The following is a 19,470-nucleotide window of genomic DNA, read 5'->3' as shown; positions in this document are numbered from 1 at the left end:
TCATTGAAGCCTACTCGTGACAAAAAGCGATTTTCATTTCATTTCATTTTTACAAATTTTAATTTCCTTGACATGGTTTTTAGACCCTCAGATTCAATCAGGATTATCGGAAATTGGGAACAACAGCTGTGCACTGTGTTATTCAAGTCTCGGGCATCCCTGATTCAGAGGAAAGCCTTGACCTTCGCTACTGGAACCATGAAGAAAGGAAAAAGCCTGTGTTTTTTTTTCCACGGACCAAGAGATAACCTCTGCAGCACAGCGAGATTACAGCTGATAATATATTGGGCAGAAAATACATATAATAATCTTCCCACACATAAAAAATCCACACACAAAATAATACTCCACAAAACTCAGGCTGGATTATTTTTCCTTTTGACATCCAGTGTGTATGAGATGTGAATAATGCACTCCAGCTTTTTTCAGCTCCATCAGTTCTTTGCAGGCATTTCATATGTCAATCAGACTATGATAAAATGATTGACTGACAGAATGGCCTCCATTGTTCTGTATTCACTTCTGGAAGTTTCTCATCAAACTCGGTTCAACTAAAAGTTGTTTTTTCTTGTGTTGGTTGAGGGATGAAAATTTACTCCGACACCAAAATAACTCCCTGTTATTGTTTTGAATACTACCATGCAACTCTTTCTACAAACTTGCATATGCAGCCAGGGTCTCGGTTTTGGATTACACCCAAAACACAGCATCTCAGGTAAAGCAGAACACCATCAGCAATGCACTTCAATATCAAGCACATCCTCTTGATAGATTTTAAAGCCTACAGCAACAGTATCTAAGTACTGGCACAAATATGGGTAGATTCAGCATTTCATTAGTCCATTGTGACTTTCGAGTGACTTTCATAGTATTTTTACATTATTAAATACAGTACCTGATTGAACTTTTCCAGCTCCCTCATCTTTCTCCTGCTTATTGTGGCCTTGGATAAAATGTGCACCTCATGAACAGCCACAGGGTGAAAAAAGCAATGCTCAACAAAGACCATAAGACATAGGAGCAGAATTAGACCACTCGGCCCATCGAGTCTGCTCCACCATACAACCATGGCTGATATTTTTCTCATCTCCATTCTCTTGCCTTCTCTCCATAACCGCTGATCCCCTTATTAATCAAGAACCTATCTATTTCTGTCTTAAAGACACTCAGTGATTTGGCCTCCACAGCCTCCTGTGGCAAAGAGTTCCACAGATTCACCACCCTCTGGCCGAAGAAATTCCTCCTCATCTCTGTTTTAAAGGATCGTCCCATTAGTCCGAGATAGTGTCCTCTGGTTCTAGTTTTTCCTACAACTGGAAACATCCTCTCCATGTCCACTCTATCCAGGCCTCGCAGTATCCTGTAAGTTACAATAAGATCCCCCTCATCCTTCTGAACGCCAACGAGTATAGACTCAGAGTCCTCAACTGTTCCTCATACGACACGTTCTTCATTCCAGGGATCATTTAGTGAACCTTCTCTGGAACTCTGTATTGTCCAACTATTGTAGTCATATGGAAGTCAGCAAATAAAAATTAATCTAGAATCTCCTCATCAGTAACAAATTGCTGTCCGTAATGCTTTGCTCCTCCAGAAGTTTAGCACCAACACTGGACTGGATTCTCCAGTTCCCCAGCCACGTGTTTCTCGGCAGCATGCTGTTCACTGGTGGCAGAATTCTATACTCCCGCCGCTTGTCAATGTGGTTTCCCAGTGAACCCACCCCACGCCTCTGGGAAACCTGTGTACAGGGGTGTGCGGCCGGTGGGAAAAGTGAATCACAACAAATTCAAGCCAATATTTCCTGAGACTAGGAGTTAACATGAAGAGCTTGAAGTATAGCAATACTTACGTGATAAGTAATTATTAAATTTGTCAAGAGGGCGAATCGTCCGCACATGTTTTGGGCGAATCATTCGCACATGTTTTGGGGTTGTGAAAAATTGGGAAGATTGTGGGCGGGAGTGTTCGCAGTCTTAGCCAGGATAGAGGAGGACGGAGTGGACCCGGACCCTTTGGTGGCAATATTTGGGGTTTCAGAGAAGCCGGAGCTCATGGAGAGGAGGAAGACCGATAACTTGGCCTTCGCCTCTCTGATTGCACAGCGACGGATTTTGCTGGAGTGGTGGTCGGCATCGCCACCGGGGGTAGCAGTATGGTTGGGTGACCTGTATGACTTCCTGCGGTTAGAGAAAATAAAGTATGAGTTAAGGGGCTCAGCAGGGGAGTTTTAGAAAAGGTGGGGGATGTTTGTGACCGTGTTTGAGGAGCTGTTCGTCGCAGGGGGGCGGGGGGGTGGGGTGGAAAAGGAGGGAAATCTGTACAAACTGTATAGTTGATTGTTGGGAAGAATGTTTCCCGGGGTGTTTATTTGCTGTAACCTACTTTGATACAAGTTTGAATAAAATGTATTTAAAAAAAGATAAACTTGTCAAGAGAAAGTCAGGGCTTGTCCATTACTGTGTAAGTACATTTGTAGCAGCTTGACAAATTTTAATTACCAGGAAGCAACCTCTCTAGCATTGAAAATTAAATTTTACAAATGTGGATTCTTATTCTTTAAGATTAGATTATTGTTCGAGATTTAAACAAATAGGAAAGTTATTTATTTTTCCCTTCCATCTCTTGCTCTCTCGTGGGAACACAGGAACAGGCATCAGCCATTTAGGCTCGTGAGCCTTTTCTGTCTTTCACTGAGATCAAAGATAACTTGCAACCTGCCAACAAGTCAAGGTACCTGCCTTTTCCCCATCTCCCTTAATAACTTGGGAATTATTTCCCTTGGGAAATAATAATCTAACAATCTCAGGCTAAAAATCGACCTAGCATTAATTGCCATTTGAGGACCAGAGTTTTAAACATTTACCATTTTCTGTGGAAGTGACCTAGGAAAAATAGGTTGAAAAATAGGACAGTAGAGATGCGGTGACAGAGAAATATTTAATAATGCTCAACAAGGATTTATCTCAGTGATAAAGAAAGATTCTTTGAGAAGGATGCATCTTCCACGGCTAAATAAGGAAGGTGAGAATAGTATCAAATTAAAACAAACACTGTACAAATATTCAAAGGTTAATTCGTAGATTAGATGATTGGACAGGTTTTGAGAGTCAAAGAATGACTGAAAAAAGTGACAAATTATTGTATACGGGAAAGCTGGCTATAAATATAAAAACAGATGGCAAGAGTTTCTACAAGTATTTAAAAAGGAAAAGAGGAACTAAATTGAGCGATGGTCCTTGAGAGAGTGAGTCTGGGGAACGAATAATGGAAAACAAGGAAACAGCAGAATTGTTAACCAGGAATTTTATATCTGTCTTCACTGTAGAAGAAAACTTCCCAAAGGTACTTGAAAATCAAGAGGTGAAAGGGAGGGATATCTTAAAAACAATCACCTGGGAAAGGTTCCTCAGAAAACTATTACACTTAAAGGTTGACAAATCCCTAGGATCCAATGGCCTGCATCCTGGGATCTTAAAAGAAGTGACCTCAGAGACACCAGAGTACTGCGTGCAGTTCTGGTCACCATATTATAGGAAGGATGTGATAGCACTGGAAAGGGTGCAGAGGAGATTTTCCAGGATGTTGCCTGCGCTGGAGGGTCTAATCTAGGAGGGGAGATATGATTGGCTGGGGTTGTTTTCCTTGGAGAAGCGAAGGTTGAGAGGGGACCTGAGAGAGGTGTATAAGGTTATTAGGGACTTAGATAGGTGGATAGGAAGGCACCTTTTCCATTAATGGAGGGGTATAGATTTAAGGGAAGAGGTGAAAGACTTAGAGGAGAATTGAGGAGAAACCTTTTCACCCAGAGGGCGGTAGGAGACTGGAATTCGCCATCTGAAAGGATGGTTTAGTCAGAAACTCTCATAACATTGAAGATGTATTTAGATATAAATTTGCATTGCCATAACCTCCCAGGCCAAGCATTGGAAAATGGGATTAGTGTAGTCAGATCTTTGTTAACCAGCATGGAAACGATGGGCCAAATGGGGCTCGTTTAGCTCAAAGGGGCTCGTTTAGCTCACTTGGCTAAATTGCTGGCTTTTAAAGCAGACCAAGCAGCACGGTTCAATTCCCGTACCAGCCTCCCCGGATAGGCGCCGGAATGTGGCGACTAGGGGCTTTTCACAGTAACTTCATTGAAGCCTACTCGTGACAATAAGCGATTTTCATTTCATTTTCAAATGGCCTCCTTCTGTGCTGTAAAAGTCTAGGGGCGCGATTCTCCGCTCCCCACGCTGGGTGGGGAATCGCTGGAGGGCCCCCCGACTCATTTCATGACCCCCTGGCGCCCCTCATGATTCTCCCGCCCCCCACTCGGAAGAATCATCGCTCGCCGTTTTTCACAGCGACCGGCGATTCTCCAACCCGGATGGGCCGAGCAGCCTGCCGTTCGCGACCGTTTCACGACGGCGGCAACCACACCTGGTCGCTGCCGTCGTGAAATCGCCGTGAGATGCCCATTTTGGGGCTTGTAGGGGGCCTGGTGGGGAATGAGCACCACGACTGTGCTCAGGAGGGGACAGGCCCGCGATCGGTGCCCACCAATCGTCGGGCAGGCGTCTCAATCGGACGCACTATTTCCCCTCAGCCGCCCCGCAAGATCAAGCTGCCACGTCTTGCGGGGTGCCTGAAGGGAAGACGGCCACCGCGCATGCGCGGGTTCGAGCTGTCAGCCGTCGTGACGTCAGCCGCGCATGCGCGGGTTGGAGCTGGCCAACCTGCGCATGCGCAGCTGACGTCACATAGGCACCGCCATCGCGTCACTCTCGGCGCGCCGCCTGGCGGCCGAGAGTTACGGAGCGCCGCTCTTAGCCCCCCGGGTGGGGGTGAATACGGTGAGAGGAGCGGCCTCCGAGGCCGTCGTGAAACTCGGCCGAGTTCACGACGGCCTTCACGATTTTTCCCAGGAGCGGAGAATTCCGCCCTAGGAGTTAATCAATCTTGAGACATTCCTTGTAATCTTCCAAAATTCTACAGATTTTGGAAGGGTCCCAACAGATTGAAAAATTAACAAATGTAACCTTTATTCAAGGGAGGAGCCAGAAAGCAGGAAACTATTGACCAGTTAGCCAAACATCTGACATAGGGAAATTGCTAAAATCCATTATTCAGGATACTTAGAAAATCATAATGAGCTCAGGCAGAGTCAACATGGTTATGTGAAAGGGAAATTGTGTCTAACTAATTTATAAGAGCTCTTTGAGGAAACAACAAACAAGGTAGATAAAGGAGAATATACTTGGACATCCAGAGACAAACGTTAAGGTGCCACAGCAAAAGTTTCTGCACAAACTAAAAGCTTAAGGCGTAGGTGGTAACAGGTAGCAGAGAGTAGTGATAAATGGGTCTTTTTCAGATTGACAATCTGCAACTTGTGTAGTGGCACAGGAATCAGTGCTGGAGCCTCAGCTATTTTCAATCTACATCAATGACTTGGATGAAGAGACCCAGGGTTGGATTCTCCGCCCCGCCACATTTCTGCCCAACTCGCCGGCGGGCCCCATTACGCTGGCCGGTCAATGGGGTTTCCCATTGTGGGGTAGTCCCAGGCCGTCGGGAAACCCCCGGGTGCCGGCAATACGGAGAATCCCGCCAGCGGAGAATCCTGCCCCCCAATTTGCTGCTAACACCAAGAAAGGTAGGAAAGTAAGTTGTCGAGAGGAGGTAAAGAATCTACAAAAGTATATAGGAAGGTGAGTGGGCTAAAATTTGGTAGATGAACTATAACGCTGGAAAATGTGAACCTCTCCGATTTTGCAAAAGAATAGAAATTTAAATGGAGAGAGACTGCAGAACTTGGTAGTACAAATGGATCTGGGTATCCAGACATTAATAGCACGCAGGTACATAGCAAGTAATTAAGAAAGAAAAATGAATGTTTACATTTATTGCAAGGGGAATGGAATCTAAAAGTAGGGAAGTTTTACTGCAACTTTACAGAGCCCTGGATGAAACCACATCTGGTGTACTGTGCCCAGTTCTGGCCTTCTTATTTAAAAAATATATATAATTGCATTAGAAACAGTTCAAAGAAGGCTCAATCAATTCATTCCTGGAATGATGTGCTTATCTTATGAAGAAAGGTTGAACAGACTGGCTCTTTGCCCATTGGAGTTTCGAAGAATGAAAGATGATCTTTTTGAAACATAGAAGATCCTGACGGAACTTGATAAGCTGCTGATGCTGGGAAGATATTTCGTCTTGTTGGTGAGACTTGAACAATAAGAACTTTTAAGACAGAAATAATGAGAAAGATTTTCCCTCAGAGGATTGATGGCCGCTGGAATTCTCTTCCCCAGAAAGCAATGAGGCTGAATCATTGAATTTAATCAAGGCAGAGTTAAATTTTTGATCGACAAGGGAGTCAAGAGTTATGGGTGGCAGACAGAAAGTGGAGTTGAGGCCATAATCAGATCAGCCTTGATCTTACTGAATAGGGGAGCAGGTTCAAAGGGCTGAGTAGCTTATTAGTTTCCTAATGTCATTCATAAAAGGGCTGGCTCTAATCTTTAGACTGAGCTCTCTGGTCTGGACTCCCTAGTCAATGGAAATCATTTATCTCTACCTAACCTATGTTTCCCGTTAAATCTTGAAAACTTTAGTTCAATCGTACATTAGCCGTCTAAATTCTATGTCAACACATAATTTAACTCTGGAGTCTAGTTCTCATTTTCTTAGTCCTATGTTTAATTTATTCTTTATTTTGATATTTTTATTTGAATTGATGTGGAATTAGCTATTGTAACTTCCTGGTTATTTGCTATGTTCACACAGCTTCTGAATGCCCTGTAGAGGGTGTTGCACTAAAAATACCAACACAAAATCCCAAAAACGTCTGTAGACAAGGGCAACTGTAATGATTGGCTAACATTGTCCATTCGCCATTGGAAGCACAATCTGGCTCCTTGTGTTTCAATTAGCTGGCTTACACATCTGCTGACAAATGCAATATGAATAACTTTGTTTTCAGTTTATTGTGAATGCAGCTGTGTCCTAGAGTCACTGGCTGATTATTCTGCATTTCTTTCTGTCAGTTTTCTCCAAAAGCCTTTTTCAACATTCGTGGTTTTTAGCTTTCCTTCCCCTGGACTCTGAATCTCCAGGAGTCCAGAACTAGGACTCATGGTCTCAGAAAAACAGATCAGCCATTTAGGAATGAAAAAACTCGGAGCGTTGTGAATCTTTTGAATTTTCTACTAGTTCTTCAATATATTCAAGCCTGAGATTGGTAGATTTATAGGTATGAAGAGAATCAAGGTTTATAAGGAATGTGTGGAAAGGTGTAGCTGAAGTGGATGATCAGCTGCAATCTTACTTAATGGTGGAGTAGGTTTGAAGGGCCATTTGGTGAACTCCTGCTCATCTCTAAGTTCTCCTTTATTCTTTCTCTTTGGGGTTGTTTTGGCTTTTATTGTTGGACTAAAATCATTTTATTTACACCTGTCCCAATTTCCTTTGGCCACTGAAGTCATGTCGCACAGTAGCACAGTGGTTAACACTGTTGCTTCACAGTGCCAGAGTCCCAGGTTCGATTCCCGGCTTGGGTAATTGTCTGTGCGGAGTCTGCATGTTCTCCCTGTGTCTGCGTGGGTTGCCTCCGGGTGCTCCGGTTTCCTCCCAAAAGTCACGAAGGATGTGCTGTTAGGTGAATTGGACATTCTGAATTCTCCCTCTGTGTACCCCAACAGGCGCCGGAGTGTGACGCTAGGGGCTTTTCACAGTAACTTCATTGCAGTGTTAATGTAAGCCTATGTGTGACATTAAAGATTATTATTATTATATCTTTCTCAAAATGAATTAAAAGAACCTCTGTAACTCCCTCAAAGCTGTACTGGCACTGCATCTTAGGGCAAAACTATGCAGATAATGTTCCATTACACACACAAGCACAGTAACAAAATAAAACAGCCATCAAAAAAGCTGAATGAAAAGTCTTGCCTCTTTCCGATAAACATAACAGGATGCTATTGCTACCATGGCCGACTCTCCCAGAAAACCAGCAAGAAGTGAACCAACTCCTAAAGAAGCTCCATGGATCCTGAGAAATACAGAAACACTTCTATAAGCATATGTAACAGCATTATTGCAAAAGTAAAGGTAAGAATTCGTAAGATTTATCAAGATGCAAAGTTGTCAAAAACATTGCAAAATCCAAATATTATTCAATTAATCAACTAGAGATCAGTGATTATTATATTTGTTGATCATCCACCTCATTTTCTACTGAATGTTTCAAAGGAACTTTTGGAGAGCATTCCAAAATAAAGCAGACCTGATACATTTTTGGTGTGAAGGAGATTATTTTGCCAGTGATCAATACACTGAATAGAGTTTATTTTATGGAACTAAAATGACTCTAGAAAATTACTGATGACCAGCTCATGACACTCATGACATAGAGTCACAGAGGTCTACAGGACAGAAACGGCCCTGCTCTACTCAAAAACAACCACCTAATTTAATCACATTTTTCAGCACTTGGCCCATAGCCTTGTATGCCTTGGCATCGCAAGTGTACATCCAAATACTTCTTAAATGTTATGAGGGTCTCTGCCTCCACCACCCTTTCAGGCAGTGAGTTCCAGACTCCCAACACCTCTCTGGGTGAAAACGTTTTTCCTCACATCCCCTCCAATTCTCCTGCCCCTTACCTTAAATTTATGCCCACAGGTCATTGATCCCGCTACCAATGGGAAAGTTTCTTCTTGTCTACTCTATGTCCCTCATAATTTTATATACATCTGTCATGTCCTTCCTCAATATCCTCTGCTCGAAGGAAAGCAACCCCAGTTTATCCAATCCAGTTAAAACCCAGCCCAGGCAACATCCTGGTAACTCTCCTCTGCACCCTTTCCAGTACTATCACATCCCTCCTATAATGTGGATTCCAGAACTGCACACAATACTCTAGCTGTGGCCTAACCAAAGTTTTGTACAGTTTCAGCATAACCTCCCTGCTCTTAAACTCTATGCCTCGGCTAACAAAGGTAAATATACTAAATGCCTTCTTAACCTCTGTGTCCACCTGCCCTGCTACCTTAAGGAACCAGTGTACATGCACTCTGATCCTCGGTGCTGCCCAGAGTCCTGCCATTTACATTTAATACTGATCCCTAGTTCTAGATTCTCCCATAGGAAGAAATGCCCTCTTCTCATCACTTCACGTCAAGTACCCTCAGGATCTTTTTTGTTTCAACCAAGTTGCCTCTTACTCTTTGAAAATCCTGAAAATACAAGTCTAGTAGTGTGTCTAATCTTTTCTCATTTGACAACCCGTCCATTTCAGGTATTAGTCCAGTAAACCTTCTCTGAAGTGCCTCCAATGCATTTACATTTTCCTCAAGTAAAGAGATCAATACTGTAGACTGAGTACTATAACTGAAGCATTTTTTAAAAATGTATTTTATTCTAAACACATTCAAAAGTACAAAAAAGAGTCGGAGAACATTCTCCACATCTCATGATATATAGTGTTGTACAAGTCCCCTTCCGCCACCGCGCGACGAACAACTCCACTCCTCAACATGGACGTGAACAGTCCCCATTATGTCTCAAAGCCCTCCGCTGATCCCCTCAATTCAAACTTAATCTTCTCCAACCTGAGGAAGTCATACTGGTTCCCCAGACAGACAGGCCGCCACCCCCGGTGGCGTGTCAACCGCCATTCCAGCAAAATCCTTCGGCAGGCAACTAGAGAGGTGAAGGCTACCACGTCAGTCTTCCTCTCCTCCATCAACTCCGGCATTTCTGATACCCCAAAAATCTCCACCATAGGGTCTGGCCTCTACCCCCACAATCTTTTCTAGCATCCCGAACACCCCCTCCCCGTACCTCTCCAACTTCTCACAACCCCAGAACATATGTACAGGTTCGCTGGTCCTTGCCCATACTTCTCAGACTCGTCTGCCACCCCCTGGAAGAATCCACTCATCCTCGCTCCGAGTCAAGTGTACCCCATGTACCATCTGAGGCCAGTGCCTCACTCCACGCTTCCCAGCCTATCTCCCCCACCCACCAACTCCTCCTCCCATTTCTCCTTGATCCTCACCACTCACACTCCCCCCTGCTCCCCCAGCCATCCCTATATGTCCTCGATCCTACCCTCCCCTTTTACGTCCGGAAGCAGCAACTATTCAAATAGGGCATATTTCGGCATCTTGAGAAACCCTCTCCATGCAAAGTCCCTCACTTGCATTTACCTAATTTGCTTCCCTTCGGCAGCTCTACCCTATCTTGCAGCTATTCCAGACTTGCAAACCTCTCCTCCAGATATAGATCCGTTGCCCAGCCCACCTTTCTCCACCTCCTCTCGATGCCATCCATTTCCACTGGCTTGAACCCATTATTCTCACACAGCGGTGTTAACACTGACATCCCCTCCATCCTAAAGTGCCTCCTCAGCTGGTTCTACACCCTAATCGTGGACTGTACGACCTCAGTGTACATCCTCGGTGCAATCAGTAAGCCACTGTCACCATGGCCCTCAGGCTGGACCCCTTACAGGACTCCTCCTCCATCCAAACCCATTCTAACCCCTCTCTTTCCCACCACTGCCTCACTTTCCCCACATTCGCTATCCAATAATAATACAGCAGATTCAGTAATGCCAACTCCCCTTTCTGCCTCTGCCTCTGTAGCAGGACCCTCTTTACCCTAGGTACCTTCCCCGCCCATATAAACTCCAAGATCGCTGCATCCAGCTTCTGGTAAAAGAAGTTTGGATTGAAGACCGGGAACGTCTGAAATATAAATAGGAACCTTGGCAGGATGTCCAATTTCACCACTTGTATCCTCCCCGCCAGTGTTAGGTGCAGCATATCCCATCTCCTAAAGTCCTCCTTTAACTCCTCCACCAACTTTGTTAAGTTCCATTTGTGCATTGTTGCCCACTTCCCTGTCACCTGCACTCCCAGATACCTAAACCTACTCCTGGCTACCCTAAATGGCAACACCCCTCAATATAGCCCAAGAAGGCCCCACCTCTCTCCGTTAAGCCCATAATTCTCCCCATACCCTCCAACAGGTCTGACAAAGCAGCAGGTCATCTGCATACAGCGACTGGTGTTCCCTAAACCCCTCGTAATCCCCTGCCATTCTGCTGACCCTCTAAGGGCGATCACCAAGGGCTCTATCGCTAGCGCTAATAGCAGCAGCGACAGCCGACACCCTGTCTCGTTCCCCTAAACAAACCCGCCACTCCACCCGGTCGAAAGCCTTCTCCGCGTCCATAGATACCACTACCTCCGGTACCCGTCCCGTCGACGGGGCCACGATCACATTTATTAACCGCCTAATATTGCTGAGAAATTGCCTACCCTTCATGAGGCCCATTTTGGTCCTCTGCAATCACCCCCGGAATGCATCCTTCCACCCTCCTCACCATTAACTTAGCCAACATTTTCACATCTGTATTCAACAGTGATATATAGAATTTACAGTGCAGAAGGCCTGCTGTATGACTCCGACCCCTTCAGGAGAACAGTATGTCCCGTCTCGACTCCACTGCGTCCAACAGTCTGGCCAGGTTGGCATCTCCGAAGCTTGGAGCATGTCTGCGTGGTGGCATGGCTGTGTACTGTCTGGGGTTTGCTTGGAGGGAGCAGTTTATGTGCTGACCTCTCTTGTTAGCGGGGAACTGCCAGGTGCGATGCAGGTGACTCAGCCGGCAGGACAGCCATTGCCACCGTGAAGTCCATGGGGGATCATTACCCTAATTGACGTTAGATACTGGTCACGGTCTTGCCGGGTCGGCCGTCGGGAAACACTTGGCAAGTCGTGCTCGCTACCACACTTAGAGCTTCTTCCCTTCGATCGTGCCCAATATGTAACCACAAAAATCTTTACAAAACTGCTTTAAAAAGCATTTTGGCCAGCTATCACCTATTTGTAACACACTTGTTTAGAGCCAAAAAGGGAACTGGGTAAAGATTTTCCCAAGTCACTATTAGTGACCAGGTACCTCTGCTGCTGTGAGAAAGATCTTAAAATTTCAAGCAGCGTACCTGGGATCTTCTTGATCTGCACCTGTGGTGAGTCCGCAATCGGACAATCTGGTTTTGATAGGTCTTTTCCCTTGTTACCACAGCAAAACAACTAATTTTGCATAAAATCATATCAAATTTAGGCTAGGCCTTGGGAACCATTTTCTTTCACCACTGGAAATGCTGGTAGTGAGAAAATGTTATTTATAATGCAGACATTGATCTTGTACCTCCTGAACTTATTTCATCGGCAATAACTAGGTGTACTCATGAATCAATCTCCGATCACCCAATTATATTTCTGTAACAGTGAACGTATGAGTTACACTCAGACAGCTTGCCTGCTGATTAATCTAAAATAATGTGCACTTTGACTGAGAAAGACTCAGTCAGTTTAATTGGGAAACATTTACTCAGACAGCTTGACAGCTCAATTGTGGGCTTGAATTCAACCAAAACCTGAGGTTTACCATTTTGATGTGGTGCCTCATGTTGGTTTGATGAACTGTGTCAGAGAAAACCTTTCAACTAGGGAGGGGTAGTAACCAGGGAGGGGTAGTAACTAGAGAGGGGTATTAACATTAGTTCTCATAGGAAGTAAGGTCACTAGGATGTAAAAATAACAACTTTAAAAGTAAGTGAAGAAAGTAAATTTTGAAAGATGAAGTGGAAGGTACTTAGAAATTCTCATTTAGTGCTTCAGTGCATGAATCTCCACTCTTCAGGAAACCCAGCTCTGTCAGGGATAATGAGCAAAAGGGACAGTGTCAAAAGTGGCCTGCAATTAAAAAAACACTTATCTAGTGATTTTTGAGAACATCAATACATCTTAAAGCTGTTTACAGCAAATGAAGTGCTTTTGGAAGACACTGCTACACAAAGAAAACGAGGCAGCCGGATTGAGCACAGCAAAGTCCCGGCCCTGCACCCATAGATACGTCCCGCCCGTGGCGAGGCTCACAGATAGGTTCCCGTCACATATAGGTTCCGCCCACAAATATATACTTTTTTCCAATTACGGGGCAATTTAGCGTGGCCAATCCACCTACCCTGCATATCTTTTTGGGTTATGGGAGTGAGACCCACCCAGACACGGGGAGAATGCAAACGCCACACGGATAGTGGACCCAGGGCCGGGATCAAACCCGGGTCCTCGGCACCCTGAAGCAGCAGTGCTAACCACTGTGCCACCGCGCTGCCCTTGGTTTCGCCCACATATACATGCCACCAGATAGGTGCCACCCACATACAAGTTCTGCCCACAGATAGATGTCGCCCACAGCAATGTGATAATGATTAGATCTGTTTTAGTGATATTGGTTGATGGAAATTTTTTGACCAGGACAGCAGGGAAATTACCCTGTCCATCTTGGAAATGGTGCTACAGGATCTTTGTGTCCACCTGAGGGGCCAGATTGCTCACTTTAACACTTCATCCAGCCTCCCATGTGAAAATACAGTGTTCCTTCAGTACTGCACTTGAACATCATCCTAGACTGTGGGGATGGAGGGGTTCTGGAGTGGAATATGAAGACACAAACCGTTAGTTCAGACGCAGGAGCATCACTAACTGAACCAGAGGTGACAACTCGGGATGTCATTAATAGTTTCACACTTGATGCAAAGCTGAAAACATCCTATTCTTCACAAAGTCAACACCACTCAAGAATTACATTCTAAACATAGCCACAACTGATACTAACCCCATATAAGGGAGAACGATCAGGCTTGCAATGAGAAGCACTATCCTCAGCACAGAGCTGGGTGCCAGAACAAAGGTCTTCTTCAAAGTCATCAGCCAGCCAGTCAGGTGAGCTCGAATTGTAACTGTAAGACAGTGAATGATTAATGACAGATACTGCTACTCATTTTTTAAAAGTTGTGCACAGAGCTTGTATTGCCAAAAATGAGCTATTTAGAACATAAGAACATAAGAACTAGGAGCAGGAGTAGGCCATCTGGCCCCTCGAGCCTGCTCCGCCATTCAATTAGATCGTGGCTGATCTTTTGTGGACTCAGCTCCACTTTCCGGCCCGAACACCATAACCCTTAATCCCTTTATTCTTCAAAAACTATCTATCTTTACCTTAAAAACATTTAATGAAGGAGCCTCAACAGCTTCACTGGGCAAGGAATTCCATAGATTCACAACCCTTTGGGTGAAGAGGTTCCTCCTGAACTCAGTCCTAAATCTACTTCCCCTTATTTTGAGGCTATATCCCCTAGTTCTGCTTTCATCCGCCAGTGGAGGGTGTACAATCTGCCCGCATCTATTCTATCTATTCACTTCATAATTTTAAATGTTTCTATAAGATCCCCCCCTCATCCTTCTAAATTCCAACGAGTACAGTCCCAGTCTACTCAACCTCTCCTCGTAATCCAACCCACTCAACTCTGGGATTAACCTAGTGAATCTCCTCTGCACACCCTCCAGTGCCAATATGTCCTTTCTCAAGTAAGGAGACCAAAACTGAACACAATACTCCAGGTGTGGCCTCACTAACACCTTATACAATTGCAACATAACCTCCCTAGTCTTAAACTCCATCCCTCTAACAATGAAGGACAAAATTCCATTTGCCTTCTTAATCACCTGTTGCACCTGTAAACCAACTTTCTGTGACTCATGCACTAGCACACCCAGGTCTCTCTGCACAGCGGCATGCTTTAATATTTTATCGTTTAAATAATAATCCCGTTTGCTGTTATTCCTACCAAAATGGATAACCTCACATTTGTCAACATTGTATTCCATCTGCCAGACCCTAGCCCATTCACTTAACTTATCCAAATCCCTCTGCAGACTTCCAGTATCCTCTGCACTTTTTGCTTTACCACTCATCTTAGTGTCATCTGCAAACTTTGACACATTACCCTTGGTCCCCAACTCCAAATCATCAATGTAAATTGTGAACAATTGTGGGCCCAACACGGATCCCTGAGGGACCCCACTAGCTACTGATTGCCAACCAGAGAAACACCCATTAATCCCCACTCATGCTTTCTATTAATTAACCAATCCCCTATCCATGCTACTACTTTACCCTTAATGCCATGCATCTTTATCTTATGCAGCAACCTTTTGTGTGGCATCTTGTCAAAGGCTTTCTGGAAATCCAGATATACCACATCCATTGGCTCCCCGTTATCTACTGCACTGGTAATGTCCTCAGGAAATTCCACTAAATTAGTTAGGCACGACCTGCCCTTTATGAACCCATGCTGCGTCTGCCCAATGGGTCAATTTCTATCCAGATGCCTCGCTATTTCTTCCTTGATGATAGATTCCAGCATCTTCCCTACTACCGAAGTTAAGCTCACTGGCCTATAATTTCCTGCTCTCTGCCTACCTCCTTTTTTAAACAATAGTGTCACGTTTGCTAATTTCCAATCCACCGGGACCACCCCAGAGTCTAGTGAATTTTGGTAAATCATCATTAGTGCATCTGCAATTTCCCTAGCCATCTCTTTTAGCACTCTGGGATGCATTCCATCAGGGCCAGGAGACTTGACTACCTTTAGCCCCATTTCTCTATCATGCTTAGAGATTTGGATCATACAGGTAAGTGTATTCAAAATACAAAATTAAAATATGGTTATCTTTATTGCCTGCTTCAGATAGGCTGGACCCTTGCCGGTGGCGGATATGATGGGTGGGAGATTCACCCAAGTCCATGGTGGGAAAGTCAATAATGGCCTTTCTGCCCCAATGCCAGTTGAGGACTAAAGTGAGCAACTGATACCCACTTACCAGTAATGGTGGTGGTGAGGGAGGGTTTGCCCTGTGTGGAGCAGACTGATTGAGGGACCTAGCAATAGGAGGGCTACACCCCCCCGACAGCACCCTGCCCTTGCTGCTGACCCCCATTCCAACCCTGAGTGTCAAACCAACAGCAGACACTGCCTCACTAGAGGTGCTATCATACTATAATGCTGCCAGCCTCTGATTGAACGGCAGCTCTCGGTAGACAGGATGGCCACTTCCAGGATCCTTGATCCTGGGAAAACCCGAGGCTGGCCTGTCAATTGCCAGGGTGGCACTTAATTTGGCGGGACTAAAGAAGTGATATATCACCTCCATCAAATTCAGCCTCTCTGTGAATTATAATGGAAAAGATCTGAGTATTCCCAGACCTGATGCTTTATATTGGGTGTATAGAAATCTTGCTGAGCTCTGCCCTTGACCCCTGAAATATCCGAGGTCAACAGAGGTCAATGAACCACAGTAATGTCAGTCAGGTAACAAAGCCTTTACAAACACAGTTTTGGATGGAAGTGGTGGCAATAAGAAGGAAAGAACGGGGGAAATAAGGATTGCAGATGGGTGGTACTCTTCACAGTCGCACATTGGTTAGCATTGTTGCTTCACAGCATCAGGGACCTGGGTTCGATTCCCACCTTAGGTCACTGTCTGTGCGGAGTCTGCACGTTCTCCCCGTGTCTGCGTAGGTTTCCTCTGGGTGGCTCCGGTTCCCCCCCCACAGGTCAAAGATGTGCGGGTTAAGTGGATCGAACATACTAAATTGCCCTGTAGTGTCCAAAAGTTAGGTGGGGTTGCTGGGTTACGGGATAGATGGAGGTATGGGCTGAGCTAGGGTGCTCTTTCAGGGGCCGGTGTAGAGTCGATGGGCCGAATAGCCTCCTTCTGCACTATAAATTCTATGATTCTGTGTTCAAGAATGTGACCATCAAGTGGCAATTTATTCAGGTTAATGCCTGATTTTCCACTAACTGTGATTTAACTGCAAGTTAAATTTGTAAGCTAGGTGCTATTGCTGATTTTGTATACTGTACTGCACTACTGTATTCACACAATTTGTGACAAACCATACAAATCAACAGAGGCTACCCACTATGCCAAAGTGAAATGGATACAAAATTATGTGTGTTGCATTACACGTGTCATCCACCCCACCCATTTTACACGTGTCATCCACCCCACCCAGGAAATCCTTGACACCCAAAAAAGATTAAAACATACCTCATTATATTTTTAATATTGATATCTTTGTAACAAAATATAGCAAACTTTTACTATCTAATAAATGCATCACCCCACCCAGGGTCGTACTGAAAGTACAAAACAGAATTTGATTGTAAATTTGTACGAAGTTAACTGAAGTGTTTGTTATCAAATAACCCTTGAACAGGAGCAAAACAACAGGACTGGACCCAGTTTTAATGCCCACGATAAGTAGCCATCAGCATTCTCTTTCATTGAGGGAACAGAACAGTTGGGATCCATGGCGCATAAACCATTCCTGGAGAGGAGAAATTGACAGAATGCAGGGTCTTTGAAATCTCTTTCCCATCATATTTTGTAATGAAAAAAAATAATTGCTATCAACTTTTGGCAAACTTTCTTATTGATTTGTTTCTCGCCATATTTTACTCATTTCCAGCCCTAGAAATGTCAACACCAATGATTCTGGGTGACCTCCTTTCTGTCAGCTCCGAGGACTGGTAAAAGGGCCTTTCAATCAGGCAGTTGCAAATATCCCAAGAATTTGGGCAATTCCAACTCAGATCCTAGTGAAACATGGGCACATTCAACAAATAGGAGAATTCCAAGTGAAAAAAGGGGAAAAGTGCAATTGCCATGTGCAGTCAGCCATTCTATTCTGGGTCAACTTAGTTAAAATATTTATGAGATTGTCCAGTTTGGTGAGAGCAACAAAATAATATTGGGCAGTATGGTAGCAAAAGAGATTAGCACTGTGGTTTCATAGCACCAGGGTCCCAGGTTCGATTCCCTGCTGGGTCACTGTCTGTGCGGAGTCTGCGCGTTCTCCCCGTGTCTGTGTGGGTTTCCTCCGGGTGCTCCGGTTTCCCCCCACAGTCCAAAGACTTGCAGGTTAGGTGGATTGGCCATGATAAATTGCCCTTAGTGACCAAAAAAGGTTAGGAGGGGTTATTGGATTACGGGGATAAAGTGGATGTGAGGGCTTAAGTTGATCGGTGCAGACTTGATGGGCCGAATGGCCTCCTTCTGCACTGTATGTTCTATGCTCTAATATTTATGTGGCAAGAGATGGCAGAATGGCGCAGCAAGAGGGATCTGGGTGTATTTGTACATGAATCACAAAAAGGTTAGCATGCAGGCACAGCGAATAATTAGGAAGGAAATGGTAGCCTTTATTGCATGGGGGATGGTGTACAAGCATAGAGAAGTCTGTTGGTGAGTACATGCCTACTGTATTGTGTATAGTTTTGGTCTCCTTATTTAAGGAGGGATATACTTGCATTAGAGGTAGTTCAGGGAAGTTTCACTTGATTGATTCCTGAGGAAAAGAGCTTGTTTGTCTTCTGAGGAAAGTTTGAGCAAGTTGGGCCTGTACTCATTGGAGCTTAGAAGGAGAAGATGGTCTTATTGAAACATGTAAGATTCTGAGCATACTTGACAGGGTAGATGCTATGAGGATATTTCCCTTCATGGGGGAATCCAGAATTAAGTGGCACATGTTCAAAGTAAGGGATTTCCCATTTAAGACAGAGGTGAGGAGGAATTTCTTCTCAGAGGGTGATTTACCTTTGGAATTCTCTATCCTAGTGTTGTGAGCAGTAAAGGCTGGGCCACTGAGTATATTTAAGGCCGATTTGGCCAGAGGTTTGATTGATAAATAGGTCAAGGGTAAAGGCGGGTTAGCAAGAAAGTGGATGAAGGCCACAATCAGATCAGCTGCTAGTTTATTGAATGGCACAGCAGGCTCAAGGGGCCTACATGCTTATGTATTTCTTATGTATTTATTTGTAGAGTTTCTTATACTATGTTCTTATTTGCAGAATTTGAAGAGTTCTAGGGTAAGGCACACAAGGAAAAACAAAGCTTTGTTGAATAATAGTGACATTAATTTTAAACCTGCCCTCTAACAACTGGCCACCTTACTCCCGAGCCCCACAATGCTGCAATAAGGAAAGAGTGGTCACATCAGATGTTAATATCCTTAAATTCAAAGTTCAACAAGAATATTTTGGATTTATATAGCCAGAGAGAGGTGGAGAGATGGATAAAGAGCCAAAGTGAGGTGGAGAGCCAGAGGGATCCAGAGAGAGGCAACAAGAGGCGGAGAGGGGGGCGGACGGGGGGGGGGGCAGAGAGGGGTGGTCGGAGACGGAAAGAAAGTGCCAAAGAGATACACAGAGAACTAGAGAGGCACAAAGAGCCAGACAGACGCACAAAGAGCCAGAGAGATGCACAAAGAGACAGAGAGATGTACATAGAGCCAGAGAGAGGTGGACAGAGAGAACCAGGAAGAGGTGGAGAGAGATCCAGAGAGGAGGAGAGAGAGAGCCAGAGAGATCCAAAGAGAGGAGGAGAGAGAGGCAGAGAGTGAAATGGAGAGTGTATTATTCCTTGTGTCTGAATAAAGCTCGCAGTCTTACAGTTGAAGTAGATGCTTTATTTGTCTGAGTTTATTCTGTCTCCAGACCTTATACTATGTTACATCTGAGCTGCCTGTTTGTGTCTTGCTCACCAGCTGCCGTT

At 44.6% G+C, this 19,470-nt stretch overlaps 1 protein-coding gene across 2 annotated transcripts in view; it reads right to left on the bottom strand.

Moving 5' to 3' along the window:
* LOC119966017 (progressive ankylosis protein homolog B-like) overlaps positions 1–19,470 on the bottom strand; it is a 250,863-nt gene that overhangs the window by 18,161 nt on the left and 213,232 nt on the right. For both annotated transcript variants that reach the window (XM_038797157.1, XM_038797155.1), the window contains 2 exons: positions 13,688–13,811; positions 7,942–8,041 (listed from right to left, as the gene is read on the bottom strand). In XM_038797157.1, the coding sequence (XP_038653085.1) occupies positions 7,942–8,041; positions 13,688–13,811 (224 nt within the window). The remainder of the gene's footprint in view (positions 1–7,941; positions 8,042–13,687; positions 13,812–19,470) is intronic.

This window comes from Scyliorhinus canicula, chromosome 5 (genome assembly GCF_902713615.1).
Source record: "Scyliorhinus canicula chromosome 5, sScyCan1.1, whole genome shotgun sequence".
Taxonomy (NCBI): Eukaryota; Metazoa; Chordata; class Chondrichthyes; order Carcharhiniformes; family Scyliorhinidae; genus Scyliorhinus; species Scyliorhinus canicula.
Note: the sequence above shows the minus strand (reverse complement) of the source record. Positions and strands in the feature narration are given on the sequence as shown.